We start from the raw sequence: 27,648 nt of genomic DNA, 5'->3' as shown, positions 1-27,648 counted from the left end.
AACAGGCAACCCTTCAGGAAAAAAAGTGTCTGCCATGGACTTCTATGCATATAGGATCATGACAAGATTTGCAGAGGAAAATCACATCTTGAAATGCAAACACCTCTTCCACCAATTTATTGTTGACATGTATGCAAAGATTTAGAGTGAACGTCTTTTATATATCCGACTAAATCAAAAGAAGCTCAGGGCAGAGGAATATATTCACCTTAGAGATGCTGTTGCAAATGATGCTGATCCAAAAGAGTTGGGGAAAATGGTTATTCTTCCATTAACTGTCACTGGAAGCCCACGACACATGCATGAATACACACAGGATGCAATGACTTATGTGAGAAAGTATGGCCGTCCAGATCTTTTCATCACCTTTACTTGCAATCCTGCCTGGGAGGAAATTGGAGGGCACCTGTTGCCGGGCCAAAAAACAGTGAATCGCCATGACTTTATTGCTCGGGTTTTCAAACAGAAACTTTCAAAAATGACTAATTTTATCACAAAATCACATATTTATGGTGAGACGCAGTGCTGAATGTATTCAGTTGAATGGCAAAAAAGAGGCCTTCCTCACGCCCACATCTTGATTTGGCTGAAGCAAAAAATACAGCCTACCGAAATTGACAATATCATCAGTGCCGAATTGCCAGACCCTCAGATTGACCCATTGCTGTTTGACACCATCACAAAAAACATGATCCATGGTCCGTGTGGGAGTCTGAACAAAAATTCTCCCTGTATGATTGATGGCAGGTGTTCAAAGCATTACCCACGATCCCTGGTCCAAGAAACCCAAACAGGACAAGATGGATATCCAGTCTACCGAAGAAGAAAGCCAGGGGATGGTGGTTTCATAGCAAAGCTCAAAATGCGTGTTGGATCATCACTCCAAGAGATAGAAATTGACAACAGGTGGGTCGTGCCTTACAACCCTTTGCTCTCAAAAATCTTCCAGGCCCACATAAATGTCGAATCTTGCCACTCTGTGAAATCAATCAAGTATATCTGCAAATATGTCCACAAAGGAAGTGATCAAGCAGTTTTTGAACTCCAGAAAAATGGACCTATTATTGATGAAGTGGAGGCATTCCAGATGGGCAGGTACATAAGCAGCAATGAAGCTGTTTGGAGAATACTAGGATTCTCCATTCATGAGCGCTACCCACCAGTTGTGCATCCGAGTGTGCACTTGGAAAATGGACCAAGAATTTACTTTAACCCAGCAAACTTGCAGCAGCAGCTCCTAACACCACCTAACACCACCCTCTTGGCATTTTTTGAGCTGTGTCAACAAGACCCTTTTGCAAAAACAATTCTCTACTGTAATTTACCAAAGTACTACACTTGGAATGCCTCCAGAAAAACACTGGAACAGAGGAAACGGGGGCTTGATATTGAAGGCTATCCAGGGGTGAAAGCAACTGATACTCTTGGTCGCGTCTACACTGTTCATCCGTCAAATGCAGAGTGCTTCTACCTGCGCATGTTACTTCATGTTGTCAAAGGCCCTACATCATTTTCTGACCTGAAGACCGTCGGAGGCCATGTGTGTGAAACATTCAGGGAAACTTGCCAAAGAAAAGGACTTTTGGAAAATGATGGACACTGGGACATGACCCTCAGTGAAGCAGCAGCCACACAAACCCCAAAGTGACTAAGACACCTCTTTGCAATTATTATAACAACCTGTAGCATTTCAAATCCTCTTGAGATTTGGACAAAATACAAAACTGATCTCAGTGAGGACATCCTCATGCAGATTAGAAGGGAAAATCCTCAGCAACTCATCAACTTCACTGAGGAAATGTTCAATGAAACTTTAATGCTCCTTGAAGATCAGTGCATAGCAATGTCAGGAAAAAGCCTTACAGTTGCTTGGTGTGCCTGCTCCAATAAGAAATCCTGAAGGCATCCAAATGTGTAGGGAGATTTTCCTAGAAACAAACTACAATATTGATGAACTGACAGCATTTGTGTCTCAGAACGAGCCAGCATTTGTGTCTCAAAGGGACGCCTATAACTACATTTTAAGTTTCAGTGAAACCAACAAAGGTGGTATTATCTTCCTTGATGCTCCAGGTGGAACAGGAAAGACATTTGTAATCAACTTGCTCCTGGCAAAATTTCGACAACAAAAAAAGATTGCACTTGCAGTGGCATCTTCTGGAATTGCAGCTACGCTTTTAAAAGGTGGCAGGACAGCACATTCGACATTCAAACTACCACTTAACCTGTCTCATAGTGACAGCCCCATGTGTAATATTGCCAAGGGATCAGGACTGGCCAAATTGCTTCAAAAATGCAGTGCCATCATTTGGGATGAATCACCATGTCACACAAAAGGGCTCTGGAAGCAGTGGACAGACTGCTGCAAGACATGAATAGCAACAAATATATCATAGGAGGAGTAGTTGTTTTGGCAGGTGACTTCCGCCAAACACTACCTGTTATTCCAAGATCAACCCCTGCGGACAAACTGAATGCCTGTGTCAAAGCATCGTGCCTTTGGAGAAAAGTAAAGAAAATGTCACTGAACACAAACATGAGGGTCTACATGACAGGCGATGTTTCTGCTGGACTGTTTTCGAGCCAGCTGTTGACTATTGGAGATGGCAAGGAACCAGTAAACTCAACCACTGGACAGATCACCTTCCCAAGCAACTTTTGTGCATTGTGACTTCCATTGAGGAGTTGAAAGCAAAGGTTTTTCCAAACATTCAACTCCACTTCAAAAATTCTGGCTGGCTGTGTGAAAGGGCTATTCTAGCTCCCAAAAATGACAGTGTCAACAAGATCAATCTTCAAATTCTAAATCTCCTTCCAGGTGTGTGCACAACCTACAAGTCAGTGGATACAGTAATAGACCCTGCTCAAGCATTATTTTAACCAACTGAGTTCCTCAATTCCTTGGAGCCACAAGGACTTCCTCCTCACAACCTCTTTCTAAAACCTGGAGCACCTATTCTGCTATTGAGAAATTTGGATCCACCAAAGCTGTGTAATGGAACAAGATTCTTGATTATGAACCTGTTTCCACATGTAATTTTGGCAACTATTTTGACAGGATGTGCCACAGGAGAAGATGTTTTCATTCCAACAATCCCTCTCATTCCATCTGATTTGCCTTTTGATTTTAAACGCCTCCAGTTTCCTGTGCGACTGGCATTTGCTATGTCCATCAACAAGGCTCAGGGACAGTCCTTGAAAGTAGTTGGAATCGATTTACAATCTCCATGCTTTTTTCATGGTCAACTTTATGTGGCCTGTTCAAGAGTTGGAACAGCCAAAAATCTATTCGTGTTTGCACCTGAAGGAAGAACTAAGAATGTCGTTTATCAAAAGGCTCTCGAATAAGGAGTAGAAGATTACTTCACATTACTTGGCCAATTTAGTTAAATCTGTGTGGAATATCTCTGGTGTTGAAATATATGTTGTGAAATGCTTCTATTAGCTTAGTTTTAGCCTTTTAATAATTACATTTCTATCTATTTGTTTTGTGGTTTTTGTGTGGAGAATAAATTTTTGTTAAACACATTCTATTTTGCTAACAGCAGTTATTAACCCGGGCGAAGCGGGTAGTACAGCTAGTATACATATAAAAATATTATGTCCATACTCCATCTGTATTTTACATAAATATTTTATTTGTGTTACCACATAGAACAGAATTACATATTCATCCATATTTAATATCTATTTAGGTTAAAGGAGAGAAAATATACAATAGAAAAGAACCGACAGACCATAAAGAGAATAAGAATCTGTGACTTCTTTGCATTTATTGGTTACCAGGGCTGTGGAGACAGTAAGCCAAACCACCGACTCAGACGTCTCAAGTTCCCTGACTTCCGACTCCAACTCCACAGCACTGGTCACTACTGCGAATGCACATAAGGAGCAGCACAGATTCATCTCAACTAAAAGCCTAAATCCTTAGATCAGGAATAGAACAGACATTTATAGGACATTTCATTACTTTCCCAAATTCTTATGAAAACATTTACAGCACATACAGCATTGTACTAATGAACCTGATTATTATTATATATTTTAGGAGTCAGAGTCGGTTCATTTTATACACTCTTCAACTCCGTCTCTGACTCCACAGCCCTGGTTACTACTCACCTGGGCGGTTTGCTGTAGGAATCTCCTCTTTACACCACTCACCACCGATCACATATGTCTCTGTAGTATTAATATGATTCAGATCTTCACCCTGAAACAAATATTGTAAAAGTGACGGACAAATGGAGAAGTGACATGTATGATCAGGTCTAATCCGGCATCTCCACCGTTCTCATTACACAAGTATAAAACATATAATACTGGTGGATGAAACAAGACTGAGCACAAGACCTTCACAGCCGTCTACACATCATAGGGGAGATCTCATGACACCTTCTCTACATCTACCTGATGATCCTGAGGAACATTGGGACTTTCTTGTTTACAGTCCTGTGGAAGAAGAGGACGGAGACATCTCTCTGGTGTTGTCCTCTTACTGGATAGAACTGGAGGAAACACATACAGGGACTGAATTCATTATTTACATACAGATAATTATAGGCCGTGTGTATTTAGTCCTGTCTATTACCTGGTGATGTGAGGGGCTGGGGAACCTCCATCATGACGTTCTTGTACAGATCTTTGTGCCCTTCTAAATACTCCCATTCTTCCATGGAGAAATAGATGGCGACATCCTGACACCTTATAGGAACCTGACACATACAGTGATATTGTCATTACCCCAATCCCTTCATAGCGTTACTGTATAATGTCCCAGCATTCCCAACAGTGTCACCTCTCCAGTCAGCAGATCAATTATCTTGTAGGTGAGTTCTAGGATCTTCTGGTCATTGATGTCCTCATATATCGGGGGGTGAGGTGGAGACCCTGTGATTAGGCTCAAGAGTCTTCCCCATCCCTCAGACACAGTGTCCTGGCAGCGCTCACTAGAGGTCTTCTTCACTACTGTGTAATCCTGTTATGGAGAGACATATTAATAAATCTCACTACAAACATTTCCAAAGTCCTCACCTCTCCAGTTCTGTCCATCTGTTATTCCAATAGATAAAAATGATGTAATGTGACGTCATCAGAATCTCTCACCTCTCCAGTAAGCCGGAAGACGATCTCTAGGGTGAGGTGTAATATCCTCTCTGCCATCTTGTCCCTGTCCCTATCCATCCTTGATGGGTAAATCAGGAAAATTATCTTCTACTGAAGATCTTCACTGAGAGGATCCAATATTGTAAAGACCTAACTGGAAAGACATTGAGCCAGATAAGATGAGATAATGAGGGAGATAAGATGTCACTTGTGCACATAATACCTGGCTCTGTCTAGTTCTGTGTGTCATGCCTCCCGCAAAACATAATAAAATAGCAACAGCAAGCTTGAGTAATTTGTATGAGCAAAACACTACCATACTGGACGACCTCAAAGCCATTACTGAATGTTGCTCGGAACACACAAAATTAATTTTTTACAAATGCACTTTGGTTTGGTGTGTTCAGATGTCCAGAACCTATGAAGGGGGATGTCAGGAGTGGAGAACTGAGTCTTTGATCTCAATGATCTATTTACACCACATAGGGCCAGGGTTTAGGCTTTAAAATTTCCTTCGGCTGCTCAAAAGAATTTGATGGAGGATCTTGAAAACCGCCTAATTATCTAACTTCAGACTGGTTGGGCTCCCAGAAGGTGTTGAATGCAAGGATCCGTGTGTGTTCTTGGAAGCTGTACTGGTGCTCCTCTACGTACTTTTATTGTCAATTTGCTAAACTATCAAGAACAGGACAAGACTCTGGAACGTTGCTTTTATTGATGAGGAGAAAGCATTTAACTCAGTGGAATGGAGGTACATGTGGGCGGTGATGAGTAAATCAATTTTTGACAGATCATTTTTTGAGGATAACCTCACGTCTTTGATAACAGTAATGAGAGAGGCGGCTATAGGTTTGGCCTTGCTCCCTCTAACACTGGTTGGAAGGGTCAACCTCAAAATGAAATTGCTTCTTAAATTTTTATACATTTTCCATAATTCCGCTATATATGTATGTCCCCAAGAGTTTTTTTGTCGCTCTTTGCAAAGAACTCCTTAAAATACTATTGATGGGAACCCTTCCCAGAATAAAACTGGAACCTCTCTGCTTACCTAAAAATTGGGGGGATTGATGCATCCCTATTTCTTTTATTTTTATTTAAAGGGACGATTGGTATATGCACATTGGAAGCTATCTGACTCTGACTGTAATCTGGAAGTCCGATTGGCGCGTAGAGCGGTAGGTCCTGAACAAAGATTACGGAGATTCTTGCTTAGAGGCCCAACTCCCATTCATGATTCAAAGATTGTAAAAAACTTTTAACATGATTGGCTAAAAACACAATATAACAATTTAAAGAGACAAAATTTGTCACTAAGGGTTTGAGCAGTATAATTCTAAAAGTATTATTTAAGCAATCCAGGATAGCGCCAGTGCATGTGCAACTGCGCATTCCCTTCAGCGCTCCATATACCGAATTATCACAAGTCATGTCAATCCATTGCATTGTGATGAAGGTCAGGAATTTAGGTCCAAAACGTCAAACATATATTGTAATTGGATTGCTTAAATTAAACTGTCTTAATTCTACTGCTCAAACTTTGAGTGCCAAGTTTTTTTCTCTGTATGTAATTATGGACTGGATCCCTACTCGGGCACCACTACTCTGACGGAGTGGCGTAGAGTACTATATGTTATACAAAATAACAATGGACATGATTAAAAATGTATGCTGGGCGGGAAGGGGGCATGTGGAACGTGATGAAAAAAATCTGTTTAAATCACAATACACGATAATGTAAATCAAGGAGGCGCACCTAATAGTAGCCGATGATAAATAATTATAGTTAAATAGTAAATGTAGATATGTATATGTATAGTGCAAAGTAGGATATAATAGCAATATAAATGATTCTCTATTATATATATTTATACAGGTGCTTCTCATAAAATTAGAATATCATCAAAAAGTTAATTTATTTCAGTTCTTCAATACAAAAAGATAAACTCATTATATAGAGTCATTACAAACACAGTGATCTATTTCAAGTGTTTATTTCTGTTAATGTTGATGACTATGGCTTTCAGCCAATGAAAACACAAAAGTCATTATCTCAGTAAATTAGAATAATTAACAAAAAACACCTGTAAAGGCTCCCGAAGCGTTTAAAAAGGTCCCTTAGTCTGTTTCAGTGGGCTCCACAATCATGGGGAAGACTGCTGACTTGACAGATGTCCAGAAGGCAGTCATTGACACACTCCACAAGGAGGGTAAGCCACGAAAGGTCATTGCTAAAGAAGCTGGCTGTTCACAGAGTGCTGTATCCAAGCATATGAATGGATAGTTGAGTGGAAGGAAAAAGTGTGGTAGAAAAAGGTGCACAAGCAACCGGGATAACCGCAGCCTTGAAAAGATTGTTAAGAAAAGGCCATTTAAAAATTTGGGGGAGATTCACAAGGAGTGGATTGCTGCTGGAGTCATTACTTCAAGAGCCACCACACACAGACGTATCCAGGACATGGGCTACAAGTGTCGCATTCCTAGTGTCAAGCCACTCATGACCAATAGACAACGCCAGAAGCGTCTTACCTGGGCCATGGAGAAAAAGACCTCGACTGTTGCTCAGTGGTCCAAGGTGTTGTATTCAGATGAAAGTAAATTTTGCATTTAATTTGGAAATCAAGGTCGCACAGTCTGGAGGAAGAGTGGAGAGGCACACAATCCAAGTTGCTTGAGGTCTAGTGTGAAGTTTCCACAATCCGTGATGGTTTGGTGAGCCATGTCATCTGCTGGTGTAGGTCCACTGTGTTCTATCAAAACCAAAGTCAGCGCTGTCGTCTACCAGGAAATTTTAGAGCACTTCTGCCGACAAGCTTTTTTGAGAGGGAAATTTCATTCTCCAGCAGGACTTGGCACCTGTCCACACTGCCAAAAGTACCAATACCTGGTTTAAAAACAACAGTATCACTGTGCTTGATTGGCCAGCAAACTCGCCTGGGGTATTGTCAAGAGGAAGATGAGAAACACCAGACCCAACAATGCAGACGAGCTGCTATCAAAGCAACCTGGGCTTCCATAACACCTCAGCAGTGCCACAGGCTGATCACCTCCATGCCACGCCGCATTGATGCAGTAATTGATGCAAAAGGAGCCCCGACCAAGTATTGAGTGCATTTACTGAACATACATTTCAGTAGGCCAACATTTCAGATTTTAAAATCATTTTTCAAGCTAGTGTTATAAAGTACTAGCTATTGAGCCCGTTCTACGCCCGGGTGGCGAGCATTTTTATTGGTACATTTTTAATTTTATTAATGGCGCCGGAGTCAGCACATGCACATACCACGCTATCCTGCACCATTTTTTTTAAAGACATTGTCTGCGAATTCGTATATACAGGGTCTTCAATAAAATGGCGCCGTAGTGCTGACTCCGGCGCCTCACTGCGCAGGCGCCACCGATCCCGTCTTCGTACAGAAGGACAAGTCCAGAATATATAAGATTTAGTGAGAATACAGGGGGGTGTACTCATGCTGAGCGCTGTATACCATATGTAACGTACTAAGAATATAGGGGGTGTACTCAAGCTGAGCACTGTATGTATAAAGTACTGAGAATACAGAGGGTGTACTCACACTGAGTGCTGTATGTATAATGTACTGAGAATACAGAGGGGTGTACTCACGCTGAGTGCTGTATGTATAATGTACTGAGAATACAGGGGGGTATACTCACGCTGAACGCTGTATATATAACGTACTGAGAATACAGGGGATGTACTCACTAATGCTGAGCACTGTATGTATAATGTACTGAGAATACAGGGGGTGTACTCACTTACGCTGAGCGCTGTATATATAACGTACTGAGAATACAGGGGGGTGTACTCACATACGCTGAGCGCTGTATATATAACGTACTAATAATACAGGGGGGTGTACTCACTTACGCTGAATGCTGTATATATTACGTACTGAGAATACAGGGGGGGTGTACTCACTTACGCTGAGCGCAGTATGTATAACGTACTGAGAATACAGGGGGTGTACTCGCGCTGAGCGCTGTATGTATAATGAACTGAGAATACAGGGGGGTGTACTCACTTACGCTGAATGCTGTACATATAACGTACTGAGAATACAGGGGGTGTACTCACTTACGCTGAGCGCTGTATGTATAATATACTGAGAATACAGGGGGGTGTACTCACTTATGTTGAGCGCTGTATATATAACATACTGAGAATACAGGGTGGTGTACTCACGCTGAGCGCTGTATATATAACGTACTGAGAATACAGGGGGGTATACTCACTTACGCTGAAGGCTGTATATATAACGTACTGAGAATACATAGGGGTGTACTCACTTACGCTGAGCGCTGTATGTATAATATACTGAGAATACAGGGGGGTATACTCACTCACGCTGAAAGCTGTACATATAACGTACTGAGAATACAGGGGGGTGTACTCACTCACGCTAAACGCTGTATATATAACGTACTGAGAATACAGGGGGGGTGTACTCGCGCTGGGCGCTGTATGTATAAAGTACTGAGAATACAGGGGCAGTACTCGCGCTGAGCGCTGTATGTATTACGTACTGAGAATACAGGGGGTGTACTTACTTATGCTAACTGCTGTATATATAATGTATTGATAATATGGGGGTATACTCACAAACGCTGAGTGCTGTATGTATAACGTACTGAAAATACAGGGGGATGTACTCACGCTGAGCGCTGTATATATAACGTACTGAGAATACAGGGGGTGTACTCACGCTGAGCGCTGTATGTATTACGTACTGAGAATACAGGGGGTGTACTTACTTATGCTAACTGCTGTATATATAATGTACTGATAATATGGGGGTATACTCACAAACGCTGAGTGCTGTATGTATAACGTACTGAAAATACAGGGGGATGTACTCACGCTGAGCGCTGTATATATAACGTACTGAGAATACAGGGGGGGTGTACTCACTTACGCTGAGCGTTGTATGTATAACGTACTGAGAATACAGGGGGGTGTACTCACTTATGCTGAACGCTGTATATATAACGTACTGAGAATACAGGGGGGTGTACTCACTTACGCTGAGTGCAGTATGTATAAAGTACGGAGAATACAGGGGGTGTACTTACTTATGCTAACTGCTGTATATATAACGTACTGAGAATACAGGGGGGTGTACTCACATAAGCTGAGTGCTGTATGTATAACGTACTGAAAATACAGGGGGTGTACTCACTTATGCTGAGCGCAGTATATATAACGTACTGAGAATACAGGGGGATGTACTCACGCTGAGCGCTGTATATATAACGTACTGAGAATACAGGGGGGTGTACTCACATAAGCTGAGTGCTGTATGTATAACGTACTGAAAATACAGGGGGTGTACTCACTTACGCTGAGCGCTGAATGTATAACGTACTGAGAATACAGGGGGGTGTACTCACTTACGCTGAGTGCAGGATGTATAACGTACGGAGAATACAGGGGGGGGTCTACTTACTTATGCTAACTGCTGTATATATAACGTACTGAGAATACAGGGGGGTGTACTCACGTAAGCTGAGTGCTGTATATATAACGTACTGAAAATACAGGGGGGAAATACTCACTTAAGCTGAGTGCAGTATGTATAACGTACTGAAAATACAGGGGGGTGTACTCACTTACGCTGAGCGCTGTACATATAACGTACTGAGAATACAGGGGGGTGTACATATAACGTACTGAGAATACAGGGGGGTATACTCACTTACGCTGAGCGCTGTATATATAACATACTGAGAATACAGGGGGGTGTACTCACTTACGCTGAGCGCTGTATGTATAATATACTGAGAATACAGGAGGATGTACTCACTTACCCTGAACGCTGTATCTATAACGTACTGAGAATACAGAGGGTGTACTCACTTACGCTGAGCGCTGTATGTATTATATACTGAGAATACAGAGGGTGTACTCACTTACGCTAAACGCTGTATATATAACGTACTGAGAATACAGGGGGGTGTAATCACTTCCGATGAGCGCAGTACTTACTTATGCTAACTGCTGTATATATAATGTACTGATAATATGGGGGTATACTCACATACGCTGAGCGCTGTATATATAACGCACTGAGAATACAGGGGGGTGTAATCACTTACGATGAGCGCAGTATGTATAACGTACGGAGAATACAGGGGGTGTACTCACTTACGCTGAGCGCTGAATGTATAACGTACTGAGAATACAGGGGGGTGTACTCACTTACGCTGAGCGCTGAATGTATAACGTACTGAGAATACAGGGGGGTGTACTTACTTATGCTAACTGCTGTATATATAACGTACTGAGAATACAGGAGGGTGTACTCACATAAGCTGAGCGCTGTATATATAACGTACTAAGAATACAGGGGGGTGTACTCACATACGCTGAGCGCTGTATATATAACGCACTGAGAATACAGGGGGGTGTACTCGCGCTGGGCGCTGTATGTATAACGTACTGAGAATACAGGGGGTGTACTCGCGCTGAGCGCTGTATGTATAACGTACTGAGAATACAGGGGGTGTACTTACTTATGCTAACTGCTGTATATATAACGTACTGAGAATACAGGGGGTGTACTCACAAACGCTGAGTGCTGTATGTATAACGTACTGAAAATACAGGGGAATGTACTCACGCTGAGCGTTGTATTTATAACGTACTGAGAATACAGGGGGGTGTACTCACTTACGCTGAATGCTGTATATATAACGTACTGAGAATACAGGGGGGGGTGTACTTACTTATGCTAACTGCTGTATATATAACGTACTGAGAACACAGGGGGGTGTACTCACATAAGCTGAGTGCTGTATATATAACTTACTGAAAATACAGGGGGGAAATACTCACTTAAGCTGAGTGCAGTATGTATAACGTACTGAAAATACAGGGGGTGTACTCACTTACGCTGAGGGCTGTATATATAACGTACTGAGAATACAGGGGGTTGTACTCACTTACACTGAGGGCTGTGTATATAAAGCACTGAGAATACAGGGGGGTGTACTCACTCACGCTGAACGCTGTATATATAACGTACTGAGAATACAGAGGATGTACTCACTTATGCTGAGCACTGTATGTATAACGTACTGAGAATACAGGGGGTGTACTCACTTACGCTGAGCGCTGTATATATAACGTACTAAGAATACAGGGGGGTGTACTCACTTACGCTGAGCGCAGTATGTATAATGTACTGAGAATACAGGGGGTGTACTCGCGCTGAGCGCTGTATATATAACGTACTGAGAATACAGGGGGTGTGCTCACTTACGCTGAGCGCAGTATGTATAACGTACGGAGAATACAGGGGGGTGTACTCACTTATCTTGAGCGCTGTACATATAACATACTGAGAATACAGGGTGGTGTACTCACGCTGAGCGCTGTATATATAACGTACTGAGAATACAGGGGGGTATACTCACTTACGCTGAAGGCTGTATATATAACGTACTGAGAATACATAGGGGTGTACTCACTTACGCTGAGCGCTGTATGTATAATATACTGAGAATACAGGGCGGTATACTCACTCACGCTGAACGCTGTATATATAACGTACTGAGAATACAGGGGGGTGTACTCGCGCTGGGCGCTGTATGTATAAAGTACTGAGAATACAGGGGCTGTACTCGAGCTGAGCAATGTATGTATTACGTACTGAGAATACAGGGGGTGTACTTACTTATGCTAACTGCTGTATATATAATGTACTGATAATATGGGGGTATACTCACAAACGCTGAGTGCTGTATGTATAACGTACTGAAAATACAGGGGGATGTACTCACGCTGAGCGCTGTATATATAACGTACTGAGAATACAGGGGGGTGTACTCACTTATGCTAACTGCTGTATATATAACGTACTGAGAATACAGGGGGGTGTACTCACATAAGCTGAGTGCTGTATGTATAACGTACTGAAAATACAGGGGGTGTACTCACTTATGCTGAGTGCAGTATGTATAACGTACGGAGAATACAGGGGGGTGTACTCGCGCTGAGCGCTGTATGTATAACGTACTGAGAATACAGGGGGTGTACTTGCGCTGAGCGCTTTATGTATAACGTACTGAGAATACAGGGAGGTGTACTCACTTACGCTGAGCGCTGTATATATAACGTACTGAGAATACAGGGGGTGTACTTGCGCTGGGCGCTGTATGTATAAAGTGCTGAGAATACAGGGGGTGTACTCGCGCTGAGCGCTGTATGTATAACGTACTGAGAATACAGGGGGGTGTACTCGCGCTGGGCGCTGTATGTATAAAGTACTGAGAATACAGGGGGTGTACTCGCGCTGAGCGCTGTACGTATAACGTACTGAGAATACAGGGGGTGTACTTACTTATGCTAACTGCTGTATATATAATGTACTGATAATATGGGGGTATACTCACAAACGCTGAGTGCTGTATGTATAACGTACTGAAAATACAGGGGGATGTACTCACGCTGAGCGTTGTATTTATAACGTACTGAGAATACAGGGGGGTGTACTCACTTACGCTGAATGCTGCATATATTACGTACTGAGAATACAGGGGGGGTGTACTCACTTACGCTGAGTGCAGTATGTATAACGTACGGAGAATACAGGGGGGGTACTTATGCTAACTGCTGTATATATAACGTACTGAGAACACAGGGGGGTGTACTCACTTAAGCTGAGTGCAGTATGTATAACGTACTGAAAATACAGGGGGTGTACTCACTTACGCTGAGCGCTGTATATATAACATACTGAGAATACAGGGGGGTGTACTCACTTACACTGAGGGCTGTATATATACAGTTATATGAAAAAGTTTGGGCACCCCTATTAATCTTAAGCTTAATGTTTTATAAAAATTGGTGTTTTTGCAACAGCTATTTCAGTTTCATATATGTAATAACTGTTGGACACAGTAATGTTTCTGCCTTGAAATGAGGTTTATTGTACTAACAGAAAATGTGCAATCTGCATTCAAACAAAATTTGACAGGTGCATAAGTATGGGCACCCTTATCATTTTCTTGTTTTAAATACTCCTACCTACTTTTTACTGACTTACTAAAGCACTTTTTTTGGTTTTGTAACCTCATTGAGCTTTGAACTTCAGAGCCAGGTGTATGCAATCATGAGAAAAGCTACTTAAAGTGGGCACTTGCAAGTTGTTCTCCTGTTTGAATCTCCTCTGAAGAGTGGCATCATGGGCTCCTCAAAACAACTGTCAAATGATCTGAAAACAAAGATTATTCAACATAGTTGTTCAGGGGAAGGATACAAAAAGCTGTCTCAGAGATTTAACCTGTCAGTTTCCACTGTGAGGAACATAGTAAGGAAATGGAAGAACACAGGGACAGTTCTTGTTAAGGCCAGAAGTGGCAGGCCAAGAAAAACATCAGAAAGGCAGAGAAGAAGAATGGTGAGATCAGTCAAGGACAATCCTCAGACCACCTCCAGAGAGCTGCAGCATCAACTTGCTGCAGATGGTGTCACTGTGCATCGGTCAACTATACAACGCACTTTGCACAAGGAGAAGCTGTATGGGAGAGTGATGCGAAAGAAGCCGTTTCTGCAAGCACGCCACAAACAGAGTCGGCTGAGGTATGCAAAAGCACATTTGGAGAAGCCAATTTCTTTTTGGAAGAAGGTCCTGTGGACTGATGAAACCAAGATTGAGTTGTTTGGTCATACAAAAAGGCGTTATGCATGGCGGCAAAAAAACACAGCAGTCCAAAAAAACACTTGCTACCCACAGTAAAATTTGGTGGAGGTTCCATCATGCTTTGGGGCTGTGTGGCCAATGCTGGCACAGGGAATCTTGTTAAAGTTGAGGGACGCATGGATTCCACTCAGTATCAGCAGATTCTTGACAATAATGTTCAAGAATCAGTGATAAAGTTGAAGTTACGCAGGGGATGGATCTTTCAGCAAGACAATGATCCAAAACACCGCTCCAAATCTACTCAGGCATTCATGCAGGGGAACAATTACAATGTTCTGGAATGGCCATCCCAGTCCCCAGACCTGAATATCATTGAACATCTGTGGGATCATTTGAAGAGGGCTGTCCATGCTCGGCGACCATCAAACTTAACTGAACTGGAATTGTTTTGTAAAGAGGAATGGTCAAAAATACCTTCATCCAGGATCCAGGAACTCATTAAAAGCTACAGGAAGCAACTAGAGGCTGTTATTTTTGCAAAAGGAGGATCTACTAAATATTAATGTCACTTTTCTGGTGAGGTGCTCATACTTATGCACCTGTCAAATTTTGTTTGAATGCAGATTGCACATTTTCTGTTAGTACAATAAACCTCATTTCAAGGCAGAAACATTACTGTGTCCAACAGTTATTACATATATCAAACTGAAATAGCTGTTGCAAAAACACCAATTTTTATAAAACAATAAGCTTAAGATTAATAGGGGTGCCCAAACTTTTTCATATAACTGTAAAGCAGAGAATACAGGGGGGTGTACTCACTTACGCTGAGCGCTGTATATATAACATACTGAGAATACAGGGGGGTGTACTCACTTACGCTGAGCGCTGTATATATATAACGTACTGAGAATACAGGGGGGTGTACTCACTTACGCTGAATGCTGTATATATTACGTACTGAGAATACAGGGGGGGTGTACTCACTTACGCTGAGTGCAGTATGTATAACGTACGGAGAATACAGGGGGGTGTACTCACTTACGCTGAGTGCAGTATGTATAACGTACTGAAAATACAGGGGTTGTACTCACTTACGCTGAGCGCTGTATATATAACATACTGAGAATACAGGGGGGTGTACTCACTTACACTGAGGGCTGTATATATAAAGCACTGAGAATACAGGGGGGCGTACTCACTTACGCTGAGCGCTGTATATATAACATACTGAGAATACAGGGGGGTGTACTCACTTACGCTGAGCGCTGTATATATATAACGTACTGAGAATACAGGGGGGTGTACTCACTTACGCTGAATGCTGTATATATTACGTACTGAGAATACAGGGGGGGTGTACTCACTTACGCTGAGTGCAGTATGTATAACGTACGGAGAATACAGGGGGGGTACTTATGCTGAGCACTGTATGTATAACATACTGAGAACACAGGGGGGTGTACTCACTTAAGCTGAGTGCAGTATGTATAACGTACTGAAAATACAGGGGGTGCACTCACTTATGCTGGGCGCTGTATATATAACGTACTGAGAATACAGGGGGTGTACTCACTTATGCTGAGCACTGTATATATAACATACTGAGAACACAGGGGGGTGTACTCACTTAAGCTGAGTGCAGTATGTATAACGTACTGAAAATACAGGGGGTGCACTCACTTATGCTGGGCGCTGTATATATAACGTACTGAGAATACAGGGGGGTGTACTCACTTACGCTGAGCGCTGTATATATATAACTTACTGAGAGTACAGGGGGGTGCACTCACTTACGCTGAGCGCTGTATATATAATGTACTGAGAATACAGGGGGGTGTACTCACTTACGCTGAGCGCTGTATATATATAACGTACTGAGAATACAGGGGGGTGTACTCACGCTGAGCGCTGTATATATAATGTACTGAGAATACAGGGGGGTGTACTCACTTACGCTGAGCGCTGTATATATAACGTACTGAGAATACAGGGGGGTGTACTCACGCTGAGCGCTGTATATATAATGTACTGAGAATACAGGGGGGTGTACTCACTTACGCTGAGCGCTGTATATATAACGTACTGAGAATACAGGGGGGTGTACTCGCGCTGAGCGCTGAATGTATAACGTACTGAGAATACAGGGGGGTGTACTCATTATGCTGACTGCTGTATATATAATGTACTGATAATATGGGGGTGTACTCACAAATTTGTCTCTCTCTTTCTCTCTCTCTTGTCCTGGACATATTGTCGTCATGGCGCCACACTGAGCATGCTCAGTCTATAGAGGCTTCGGACAGAAGGACACAGCCCTGGTTAGATTATAGATTCAAATTTACTGAGATAATGACTTTTGTGTTTTCATTGGCTGTAAGCCATAATCATCAACATTAACAGAAATAAACACTTGAAATAGATCACTCTGTTCGTAATGACTCTATATAATATATGCATTTCACTTTTTGCGTTGAAGAACTGAAATAAATTAACTTCTTGATGATATTCTAATTTTGTGAGAAGCACTTGTATATATAAAGAGCAATATCAAACTATATAAGCAGTACACTGTAGATGATATAGATGAGTATAGAGTAGAGTCCCAAGGTTAAGAGAGCTGAGTGATGTAGAAATTCTCCTGTTGCCCAGCCATACGATCTAACGTTTCACGGCTGCGTCCTCAGGGAGTGACATAGGTGGGCACTTTAAATAGTGTCACTGTGAAAGAAAAGTCAATGGCATTAAAACAGGGAAATACCTCATTACCAGGCACCAGAAGCAGTGCGATCACATCCGTGGGCATATCACAAGAGTACACTGAGGTGTGCCCAGTGACGTGACCAGGGACCGTCACTGCACTGATAACTTGCCGGACATTAATCACTACAGCACACAGTACTCCCTATCAGTGATCGTAGCAGGACAGTGACATCTGGTGGAGGAAAAAATGACTAAACTCTACCTTACAAGGCTAAGTGCCCACGATGCAGAAATGCTGCAGATTTTTTCTGCATCTTCCTGACAGGAAAAACTCATGCGGATTTTACATGCGTTTTTCCCGCCAGGTAGAAGCGTTTGTCAAGCGTCTTTGCATGCATTTCTGCATGCGGATTATCAAGCGCTTTTCCAAGAGATTTTAGCATCACTTGGAAAGTGCTTGACAACTTGGTCACACTATATAAATCCATGCAACCGGCATGGATTTATATAGTGTGACCAAGTTAATAGTTAAAAAAAGAATAAAAATGGTAAAAAAAAATTAAAAAAACATAATACACACCCTCTGATGGCCCGCGGCTTTCTCTCCGGTGCGTCCGGTGTCTTGTACGGCTCGCGGTGGTGTAAAAGGACCTTCCATGACGCATTTAGTCATGTGATGTAGTCATGCGGATATTAAGCGATTCAATGCAAGTCAATGGCGGCAATTACGCCGCGTGTCCGCAAAAATAATGGACATGCCGCGGATTTTTCCGCAATGATAATCCACAGCGGAAATTTCCACAGCATGTGCACAGCATGTGGATTATCATTGGTGACCATGGGGCACGTATTACCAAGCGTTTTTTAAGCATTTTCGCTGCGGAAATTCCGAGGCAAAAACGCTTGAAAAACGCATAGTGGGCACGCAGCCTTATCATTGTTGTGTGTAGAATAAGTAAACCATATAAAAATATGAGAATTATGCATGAAATATGAAAAAGTGGTATAAAAATCAGAAATACAAAAAACGGTATATTTTGAAAAGGGGAGTGAAAGTGTGGACTGAGGTAATAATATGTGTATGAAAAATGTAAAGAAAAAAATTTACCTTTTGGGGTATATCTATGTTATATATGGTGTCTCTTTCGCGCTTTCAGCCAATGAAAACACAAATTAGAATACTTTATAACAACAGCTTGAAAAATGATTTTAAAATCCAAAATCTTGGCCTACTGAAATGTATGTTCAGTAAATGCACTCAATACTTGGTCGGGGCTCCTTTTGCATCAATTACCCAGGTTGCTTTGATAGCAGCCTTCAGCTCATCTGCATTGTTGGGTCTGGTGTCTCTCATCTTCCTCTTGACAATACCCCATAGATTCTCTATGGGGTTAAGGTCAGGCGAGTTCGCTGGCCAATCAAGCACAGTGATACAGTTGTTTTTAAACCAGGTATTGGTACTTTTGGCAATGTGGACAGGTGCCAAGTCCTGCTGGAGAATGAAATTTCCATCTTCAAAAAGCTTGTCGGCAGAGGGAAGCATGAAGTGCTCTATAATTTCCTGGTAGACGGCTGCGTTGACTTTGGTCTTGATAAAATACAGTGGACCTACACCAGCAGATGACATGGCTCCCCAAACCATCACGGATTGTGGAAACTTCACACTAGTGCTCAAGCAGCTTGGATTGTGGCCTCTCCACTCTTCCTCCAGACTCTGAGACCTTGATTTCCAAATGAAATGCAAAATTTACTGTCATATGAAAACAACACCTTGGACCACTGAGCAACAGTCCAGGTCTTTTTCTCCTTGGCCCAGGTAAGACGCTTCTGGCGTTGTCTATTGGTCATGAGTGGCTTGACACAAGGAATGTGACACTTGTAGCCCATGTCCTGGATACGTCTGTGTGTGGTGGCTCTTGAAGCAGTGACTCCAGAGCAGCAGTCCACTCCTTGTGAATCTCCCCCAAATTCTTTAATGGCCTTTTCTTAACAATCCTTTCAAGGCACCTTTTTCTACCACACTTTTTCCTTCCAGTCAACTGTCCATTAATATGCTTGGATACAGCACTCTGTGAACAGCCAGCTTCTTTAGCAATGACCTTTTGTGGCTTACCCTCCTTGTGGAGTGTGTCAATGACTGCCTTCTGGACATCTGTCAAGTCAGCAGTCTTCTACATGATTGTGGAGCCTACTGAAACAGACTAAGGGACCTTTTTAGACGCAGGTGTTTTTTTGTTAATTATTCTAATTTACTGAGATAATGACTTTTATGTTTTCATTGGCTGTAAGCCATAATCATCAACATTAACAGAAATAAACACTTGAAATAGATCACTCTGCTTGTAATGACTCTATATAAATATGTGAGTTTCACTTTTTGTATTGAAGAACTGAAATAAATTAACTTTTTGATGATATTATAATTTAGTGAGAAACACTTGTATCACTCAGGGGGAGCGAGCGGAGTGACGTCACTGTGGACCAGCTTGTCCGACTAGTCTCCCGTGCAGCTCGGTTCCGACGGCCATTAAACTCTTTTTTCTCTGAAACGCCGCTACATTGCAGCATTAAACATATTTGGCTGAGTGTCTGATACATGCTGCCTGTGGATCCGGCAACATGTATCAGCTTTTAGGTTCTCTTTAAATAAATAAAAAATGCAAGTCTGGTATCATAGTAATCGTACTGACCTGGAGAATCAGAACAAGTCACTTTTACTACACAATGAATGAATGTAGCAAAAACAAAACCCAAAATACAATGGTGGAGTTACATTTTTTTTTCATAATTTCGTCCGACTTGGAATTTTTTACCCACTCCCCAGTACATTTTATGGTAAAATGAATGGTGTCAATAAATACTATTTTGCAAAAAAACAAGCCCTTATACAACTATGTTGATGGAAAATTAAAAGAGTTATGGCGAAAACATTTCCCGGTCTTTCCAATTAGAATAGACCGGAATTAGGATCTGCTGTATTATTGTTTGTAAAGAAGCAGAAGGACCCCCACTGATGTATATGGGGTCTGTCCGATTTCCTTGTTTTTATTTTTACAATGGAAGAAAAAAGTTCTGCATGCAAAACTTTATTTTTTATTTTCTGGAAACCAGACAGATTTCGTATATAGTGGGGAAAATAAGTATTTGATACACTGCTGATTTTGCAAGTTTTCCCACCTACAACAAATTGAGAGATCGGTAATTTTTATCAGTACACTTCACCTGTGAGAGACAGAAACTAAAAATAAAAACAAGAAAATCACATTGTAGGACTTTTACATGATTAATTTGCATTTTATTGCATTAAATAGGTATTTGATACAATAGAAAAACAGAACTTAATATTTGGTCCAGAAACCTTTGCTTGCAATTACAGAGGTCAGACGTTTCCTGTAGTTCTTGACCAAGTTTGCACACACAAGGATTTTGGCCCATTCCTCCATACAGATCTTCTCGGTTTTGGGGCTGTCGCTGGGCAACATTGAGTTTCAACTCCCTCCAAAGATTTTCTATTGGGTTCAGGCCTGGAGACAGGCTAAGTCACCCCAGGACCTTGAAATACATCTTACGGAGCCACTCCTTAGTGGCCCTGGTTGTGTGTTTCGGGTCTTTGTCATGCTGGAAGAGAAGACCCAGCCATGGCCCATCTTCAATGCTCTTACTGAGGGAAGGAGGATGTAGGCCAAAATCTCGCGATACATGACCCCATCCATCCTCCCTTCAATACGGTGCAGTCGTCCTATCACCTTTGCAGAAAAGCCCTCCAAAATCGGTGGGAAAACTTGCAAAATTGGAAGTGTATCAAATATTTATTTTCCCCACTATATGTAACACTAATAGAAATGAGCAAATAATTTCATAATTTCACTACATGTGCACTCGTTGCGCCTTATCAATATAGTCTAGAGATGAGTGAATAAATTTCAGGACCTCTGCGAACTGTCTCCTACCTCCTTCTCTTATGATTAGCCGGCCTGGCACACAACATTGGCCAACTAATCAAAAAAGCATCTGAAGATGCTGGGAGGTAAGAGGCAGTTCGCAGGGCTCTTGTTCGTCAGCGGCGGACTACTGACCAGGCCTGCATCCTGGTCCTGAGAATCGATCCCCTCAGATCGAGACAATATTGATATGGCATGGCGAGAGCGGACATAGGGAAATCAGACCCCGAAGAAAAGTGCAACCGTAGCGGGGTCCCTCATATACAAGGGTGTACAGTGCCCACACTACAGTCACAGAGCTCCACGATTGGTAGACGACGCTGTGCACTTGGTTACACCACACTTTACCACCTATATTTTGTAAGAAGGCAGAAAAATTGTGAAAATTATTGAAAATACAAAATGTGTCCACATTATATTTCTAGTTTAAGAATAGGATCTGAGAGGTAACATTTCTCCTTGCGTAGAGTGACATGTCAGGCCTGGCATGTCAGAGTGAGGAGACATACGCCATGCATGCTCTTCTGGGAAATTAAATATGCAAATTCCAAGTTTAGGAGTAAAAATAAAAATAAAAGTTTAGATACTCTTTAACCGCTTAATGAGCACCAATACGCCTTTTTACTAACCCAAGACATAAGAGAATATCATTCCCTGACTGGTGAAGGTGCAGCAGCTGTTAGCTGTACACTACAGCCGACATCCTGCTGCATCAGCCAGGATCGATGTTGGCACCAACCATGGCCATTTAACCCCCTAGATGCCGCTGTCATTAGTAACAGCTAGCAGAGTGTGGGGGCTCCCAGTTGAACCTCATCAACACCCTGAGATCGTGACTGTGTGGTCCTGATGGTTGCCATAGCAATCGATGACAAAGTAATGGCCTCCAGGTCCGCCGGCTATAGTGGCCTGTCGAGATGTGGTACAAATACAATTATTCATTCCTGTCATTCCACTTTGTGTCAATTCCTGAACAGCACCTGAAGGGTTAATAAACGACCTGACCACAGTGCTGAATATGTTGAGGGGCGCTGTTTTTAAAATGCTATCACTTTTGGGGTTTTTCCAATATACCCTAAAGTCCCTTCAAAACTGAATAGGGTCCTAAAAAATAAGTTTTGTAAATTTCCTTGAAAAATCTTACTACTACAATATTAAACCTTGTAAAATGCTAACAAAATAAAGGAACATTTTACAGACGGCGCTGATGTAAAGCCGACAGGAGGGAAATGGGATCTATTACCTGTCTGTGGTGACCATGTGGAGAAAAGGGACAAATCATTCAAAGCCTGGAAATTTCTCATTAATAAACAGAAAACCGATCAACCTAACTTTACCACTAACATAATGTACAGCATGTCACGAAAAAAAAACAGTATCAGAATCACCGGGATATGGAGAAACGTTCCAGAGGTATTACAGCATAAAGTGACACTGCTCAGAATTGTAACATTTGGTCTCGTCACTAAGGGGTTAAACGTCAAACTAGCCCAGAACTAAAGGGGTTAATGCCCCCTGGCCCAGTAATGGGGGTCTCCACATACCTCCACCTGCAGAGCCGCCACCACATATATGGCTGTTCTGTGCGCACAGGACCTGTGATGAGGTCACAGGAGGGGAGGAGTCAGGGGTCACATGATCAGGGGCCTCAGTGGATGCAGGACTCTGCTGTGCTGGTTGTCATGGTGCTGGATGAGGTGAATGTTATGTGTGGGGTCAGGAGGGGTTTACAGTGTGGATGTAGCAGAGCCGTGTGTGTACGAGGTGTACGGAGCAGAGCCGCGCGTGTGCGAGGTGTACGGAGCGGAGCCGTGTGTGTACGAGGTGTACGGAGCGGAGCCGCGTGTGTACGAGGTGTACGGAGCGGAGCCGCGTGTGTACGAGGTGTACGGAGCAGAGCCGCGTGTGTACGAGGTGTACGGAGCGGAGCCGCGCGTGTACGAGGTGTACGGAGCGGAGCCGTGTGTGTACGAGGTGTACGGAGCGGAGCCGCGTGTGTACGAGGTGTACGGAGCGGAGCCGCGTGTGTACGAGGTGTACGGAGCGGAGCCGCGTGTGTACGAGGTGTACGGAGCAGAGCCGCGTGTGTACGAGGTGTACGGAGCAGAGCCGCGTGTGTACGAGGTGTACGGAGCGGAGCCGCGCGTGTACGAGGTGTACGGAGCGGAGCCGCGCGTGTACGAGGTGTACGGAGCGGAGCCGTGTGTGTACGAGGCGTACGGAGCGGAGCCGCGTGTGTACGAGGTGTACGGAGCGGAGCCGGGTGTGTATGAGGTGTACGGAGCGGAGCCACGCGTGTACGAGGTGTACGGAGCGGAGCCACGCGTGTACGAGGTGTACGGAGCGGAGCCACGCGTGTACGAGGTGTACGGAGCGGAGCCACGCGTGTACGAGGTGTACGGAGCGGAGCAGAGCGTGTACGAGGTGTACAGAGCAGAGCCGCGTGTGTGCAAGGTGTACGGAGCGGAGCAGAGCGTGTACGAGGTGTATGGAGCGGAGCAGAGCGTGTACGAGGTGTACGGAGCGGAGCCGAGCGTGTACGAGGTGTACGGAGCGGAGCCGTGTGTGTACGAGGTGTACGGAGCGGAGCTGTGTGTGTATGAGGTGTACGGAGCAGAGCCGTGTGTGTACGAGGTGTACAGAGCAGAGCCGCGTGTGTGCAAGGTGTACGGAGCGGAGCAGAGCGTGTACGAGGTGTACGGAGCGGAGCCAAGCGTGTACGAGGTGTACGAAGCGGAGCCGTGTGTGTACGAGGCGTACTGAGTGGAGCCGTGCGTGAATGAGGTGTGTGGAGCGGATCCTTATGTGCGCGTCCTGTACGGAGCGGAGCCGCGTGTGAATGAGGCGTACTGAGCGGAGCTGTGCGTGAATGAGGTGTGCGGAGCTTATCCTTATGTGCGCGTCCTGTACGGAGCGGAACCACTTCTAACTAAGTCACTTCTATTTATAAATGTAAAGACCAGTATAGCGTATATAGACGGCAGAACATTATCCTCTATATCTGGGGCGCAGCCCTTCTTGGTCTGGGGCTCTCGTTATTAGATCAAACCCAATAAAACCTTTAGGGGAATACTCATCTGTGACATTTACGGCTCATTGAAAGTAAATGTCACAAACATCTGACAGGCGCCATCTCCTCTCCCAGCTCCCACCGATGGTTTTAGGGTTGTACTCATCCTTCTTCCTCCAAACACGATGAGTCGAGTTGATACCAAACAGTTCTATTTTGATCTCATCTGACCACATGACCTTCTCCCATGCCTCCTCTGGATCATCCAGATGGTCAATCAAATGGGCCTGGACATGTTCTGACGTAGCAGGGGGACATTGCATGCCCTTCCGGATTTTAGTCCATGACGCGTAATGTGTTCCTAAGGCCACGGGCCCACTATCAGTATTTGGTCAGTATTCGGTCAGTATTTTTTCTCAGGAGTGGGAGCAAAAACCAGGTGAGGAACAATCAGAGAAAAGGTATAATAGAAACAAGTCACCAATTCTGGTTTTGTCTCCCACTCCTGAGAAAAAATACTGAGCAAATACTGATAATAGGGCCATGGCCTAACAGTAATGTTTGAGACTGTGGTCCCAGCTCTCTTCAGGTCCTCCCATGTAGTTCAGGGCTGATTCCTGACCTTTCTCAGAATCATGTATACCCCACGAGGCAAGATCTTACATGGAGCCCCAGAACGAGGAATATTGACAGTCATCTTGTGTTTCTTCCATTTTCTAAAAATTGCGCCAACAGTTGTTGCCTTCGCACCTAGTTGCTTGCCTATTGTCCTGTAGCCCAGTAGCCCATTCCAGCCTTGTGCAGGTCTACAGCTTTGTCCCTGATGTCTTTAGATAGCTCTTTGGTCTTGGCCATGGTGGAGAGGTTGGAGTGTGATTGATTGAGTGTATAGACAGGTGACTTTCATACAGGTAACGAGTTAAAACAGGTGCAATTAATGCAGGTAATGACTGCAGAGTAGGAGGGCTTCTTAAAGAAAAACTAACAGGTCTGTGAGAGCTAGAATTCTTGCTGGGTGGTAGGTGATCAAATACTTATTTCATGCAATTAAATGCAATTTAATTATTTAAAAATCATACAATGTGACAGCATCTACTACTTGGACAACTCCTTATCATCCCCCACACCTGGCCCCGATAAAATAAAAAAGCATATTCTCCCCTCCCGTGCCAGCGATGTTCCTGTGGTGTTGACACTTGTTCTCCCGTCACGTGTTGTAACACGTGACCCCGGCGCCCAATCAGCACTGACTTCACTGTCCATGTCTGCTGTCGAATTGAACATGAAGAGGAAGTGAGAGATCAGCTACAGCCCGGACTTCCTCTTCTTGTTCGATTTGTCCAAAGGTGGGAACAGTGACACCAGCGCTGATTGGGTGCTGGTGTCACAGCAACTGCACGGGAGCGCCAGGGAGAGCGAGTGCCGATACCGTGGGAATGGCGCCAGCACGGGAGGTGAGTATATGCTTTTTTATTTTATCGGGGTCAAACATTTAGTTCAACAAGGGGTTTGCCTTGTGGCAAAGTCGCTGGCAAAGTACTGGAGGGAAGATATGTAGCACTGAGATTGTTGGCAACAGTAATATAAACATAGAAAAAGTGTTCCAGCACACGAAGTATAGAAGGGGTTAATCATCCATCTTTAGTGCTAGGGTGATTAAACACCTGTATAAAGGGAGGAACTCAGAGGATAAATTCCCAGACTGTTAGAGCATTTGTAGTGAGTGCGCCTGGAGGCACAAGCTCTGGAGCTGTGTTGTTCATGTTAAGGAAAGCTAAATCTTGGGTTGTTTTGTTCCTGAAGCGGGCGGTTACCTGTAGCAACAAGGACTGTGCCATGCGTTATGTTTTGTTTTTCCTTTTAGGCCGAGAAGGCCTTGTTTGTTTTGCTAACGTTGTTATGGTTTATGCAGTGCTCTTAATAAACCACAGAAGATTTAAAGAGACAGTGTTCCTCTATGTACAACCAAGTGAGCTGATCTACCAAAGTTGGAGTTAGAAGTGCGGACATGATCACCAGGAAGCAAGTGTGACGGCTGTGGACACACTGCATGCCCTGGGTGAAGGCGGCTGTAAGGATGGACCAGTGGTCAGACAAAATGGTGGAACTGATCAAGCATCTGGTCCAAAGCCAGCAGCAGCTGCAACAGCACAAGGAGGAGCTGCAGCAGCAACTGCACCAGGAGCAGCTCCGTCAACAGCAGCAGATTGATTTACTCACCGAGGCGATTCGTGGCACGGCAGCAGCTCCGACCCCAATGTCAGCTGATGATTTCTCTGTCCGGAAGGCGGTGGGGAGAGCCTTGCAAAAGATGACCCCAGGTGACGACATAGAGGCCTTTTTAACTGTTTTTGAAAGGGTTGCCGATAGAAATTCCCGCTAGAGCAGTGGGTGAAAGTCCTGTCTCCATACTTAATGGGGGAGCCACAAAATGTCTACTATGATTTGGCATTACAGCACACCAAAGAATATGAAAAATTGAAAACAGAAATTTGAGCTGCTGCACCTCGTCCAAAAGTGGTTACAGCCGGAGTCCTCTAACCCAGCGCAGATGGTGGAGCGAGTTATTATGGACCGATTCGTGCACTCCCTTCCGAGCCTGAGGCAGATTTGGGTTGTCCAGGGAAATCCCCGGAACGCTGATGACTTGGTCGGACTGGTTGAAAGGTATCTGATGGTCGACGGGTCCCTGAGTAGGCAACCCATTCCATACTGGGGGGCAGTGGTTAAAAAGGGGGTGGGGTGTCCAAGGAGGAGGCGGAGGTCAGGCCAAGGGCCTCATCGGGGAATGTAATTTGCTGGAGATGACATGGCCCAGGTCATATGGCTGCATTGTCCCCTGACCACCAAGCTAATGTACTGTAGGCTGGGACGCTGGTGTTCCTTCTACGCATATCCAGCTTGCAGTGTGGACTGTCCACCCGGCAAGGGGTCCCAAGCTTGTCCTGTAAAAGTGAATGGCCTGCAAGTGACTGGACGACTATACTCAGGGAATTTGGTGTCCCTCGTGAGGGCCACACTCCCTCTCCAATTGATCCCTGGGAAGAAGGCTGGCGTCCGCTGCATTCACGGGGATGCTAAAGACTATCTGGTGGCCAGAGTGGTCATTGAGATGGTCCGAGGTACTGAGTCTTATGAGGTTGACGTGGTCCTGGATTTGTTGCACCCAATGATCATAGAACAGGACTTAATGTTGTTTTGGGACTTGTAGGGGAGGGGTGGAGACCTCGAT

At 43.8% G+C, this 27,648-nt stretch overlaps 2 protein-coding genes across 6 annotated transcripts in view; one reads left to right on the top strand and one right to left on the bottom strand.

Annotated features, from left to right (window-relative positions):
- The window catches only part of LOC141271763 (uncharacterized), a 46,322-nt gene extending 23,303 nt beyond the window's left edge, over nucleotides 1-23,019 (bottom strand). For 2 of the 5 annotated variants that reach the window (XM_073681873.1, XM_073681877.1), the window contains exons 1-8: nucleotides 17,524-17,595; nucleotides 16,975-17,080; nucleotides 7,630-7,984; nucleotides 5,104-5,257; nucleotides 4,796-4,975; nucleotides 4,589-4,712; nucleotides 4,408-4,505; nucleotides 4,120-4,210 (exon numbers count right to left, since the gene is read on the bottom strand). In XM_073681873.1, the coding sequence (XP_073537974.1) occupies nucleotides 4,120-4,210; nucleotides 4,408-4,505; nucleotides 4,589-4,712; nucleotides 4,796-4,975; nucleotides 5,104-5,181 (571 nt within the window). In that variant the 5' untranslated portion in view covers nucleotides 5,182-5,257; nucleotides 7,630-7,984; nucleotides 16,975-17,080; nucleotides 17,524-17,595. Of the gene's footprint in view, nucleotides 1-4,119; nucleotides 4,211-4,407; nucleotides 4,506-4,588; nucleotides 4,713-4,795; nucleotides 4,976-5,103; nucleotides 5,258-7,629; nucleotides 7,985-16,974; nucleotides 17,081-17,523; nucleotides 17,596-22,950 lie in introns of those variants that run through there. The other 3 variants (XM_073681875.1, XM_073681874.1, XM_073681876.1) reach the window with 3 other exon arrangements.
- LOC141270572 (uncharacterized) overlaps nucleotides 1-27,648 on the top strand; it is a 215,872-nt gene that overhangs the window by 96,939 nt on the left and 91,285 nt on the right. The window lies entirely within an intron of this gene.

This window comes from Phyllobates terribilis, unplaced genomic scaffold (assembly GCF_046119375.1).
Source record: "Phyllobates terribilis strain yellow unplaced genomic scaffold, ASM4611937v1 Scaffold_5__5_contigs__length_657084704, whole genome shotgun sequence".
In the NCBI taxonomy this organism is placed as follows: domain Eukaryota; kingdom Metazoa; phylum Chordata; class Amphibia; order Anura; family Dendrobatidae; genus Phyllobates; species Phyllobates terribilis.
This window is presented reverse-complemented; position numbering and strand designations above follow the sequence as displayed.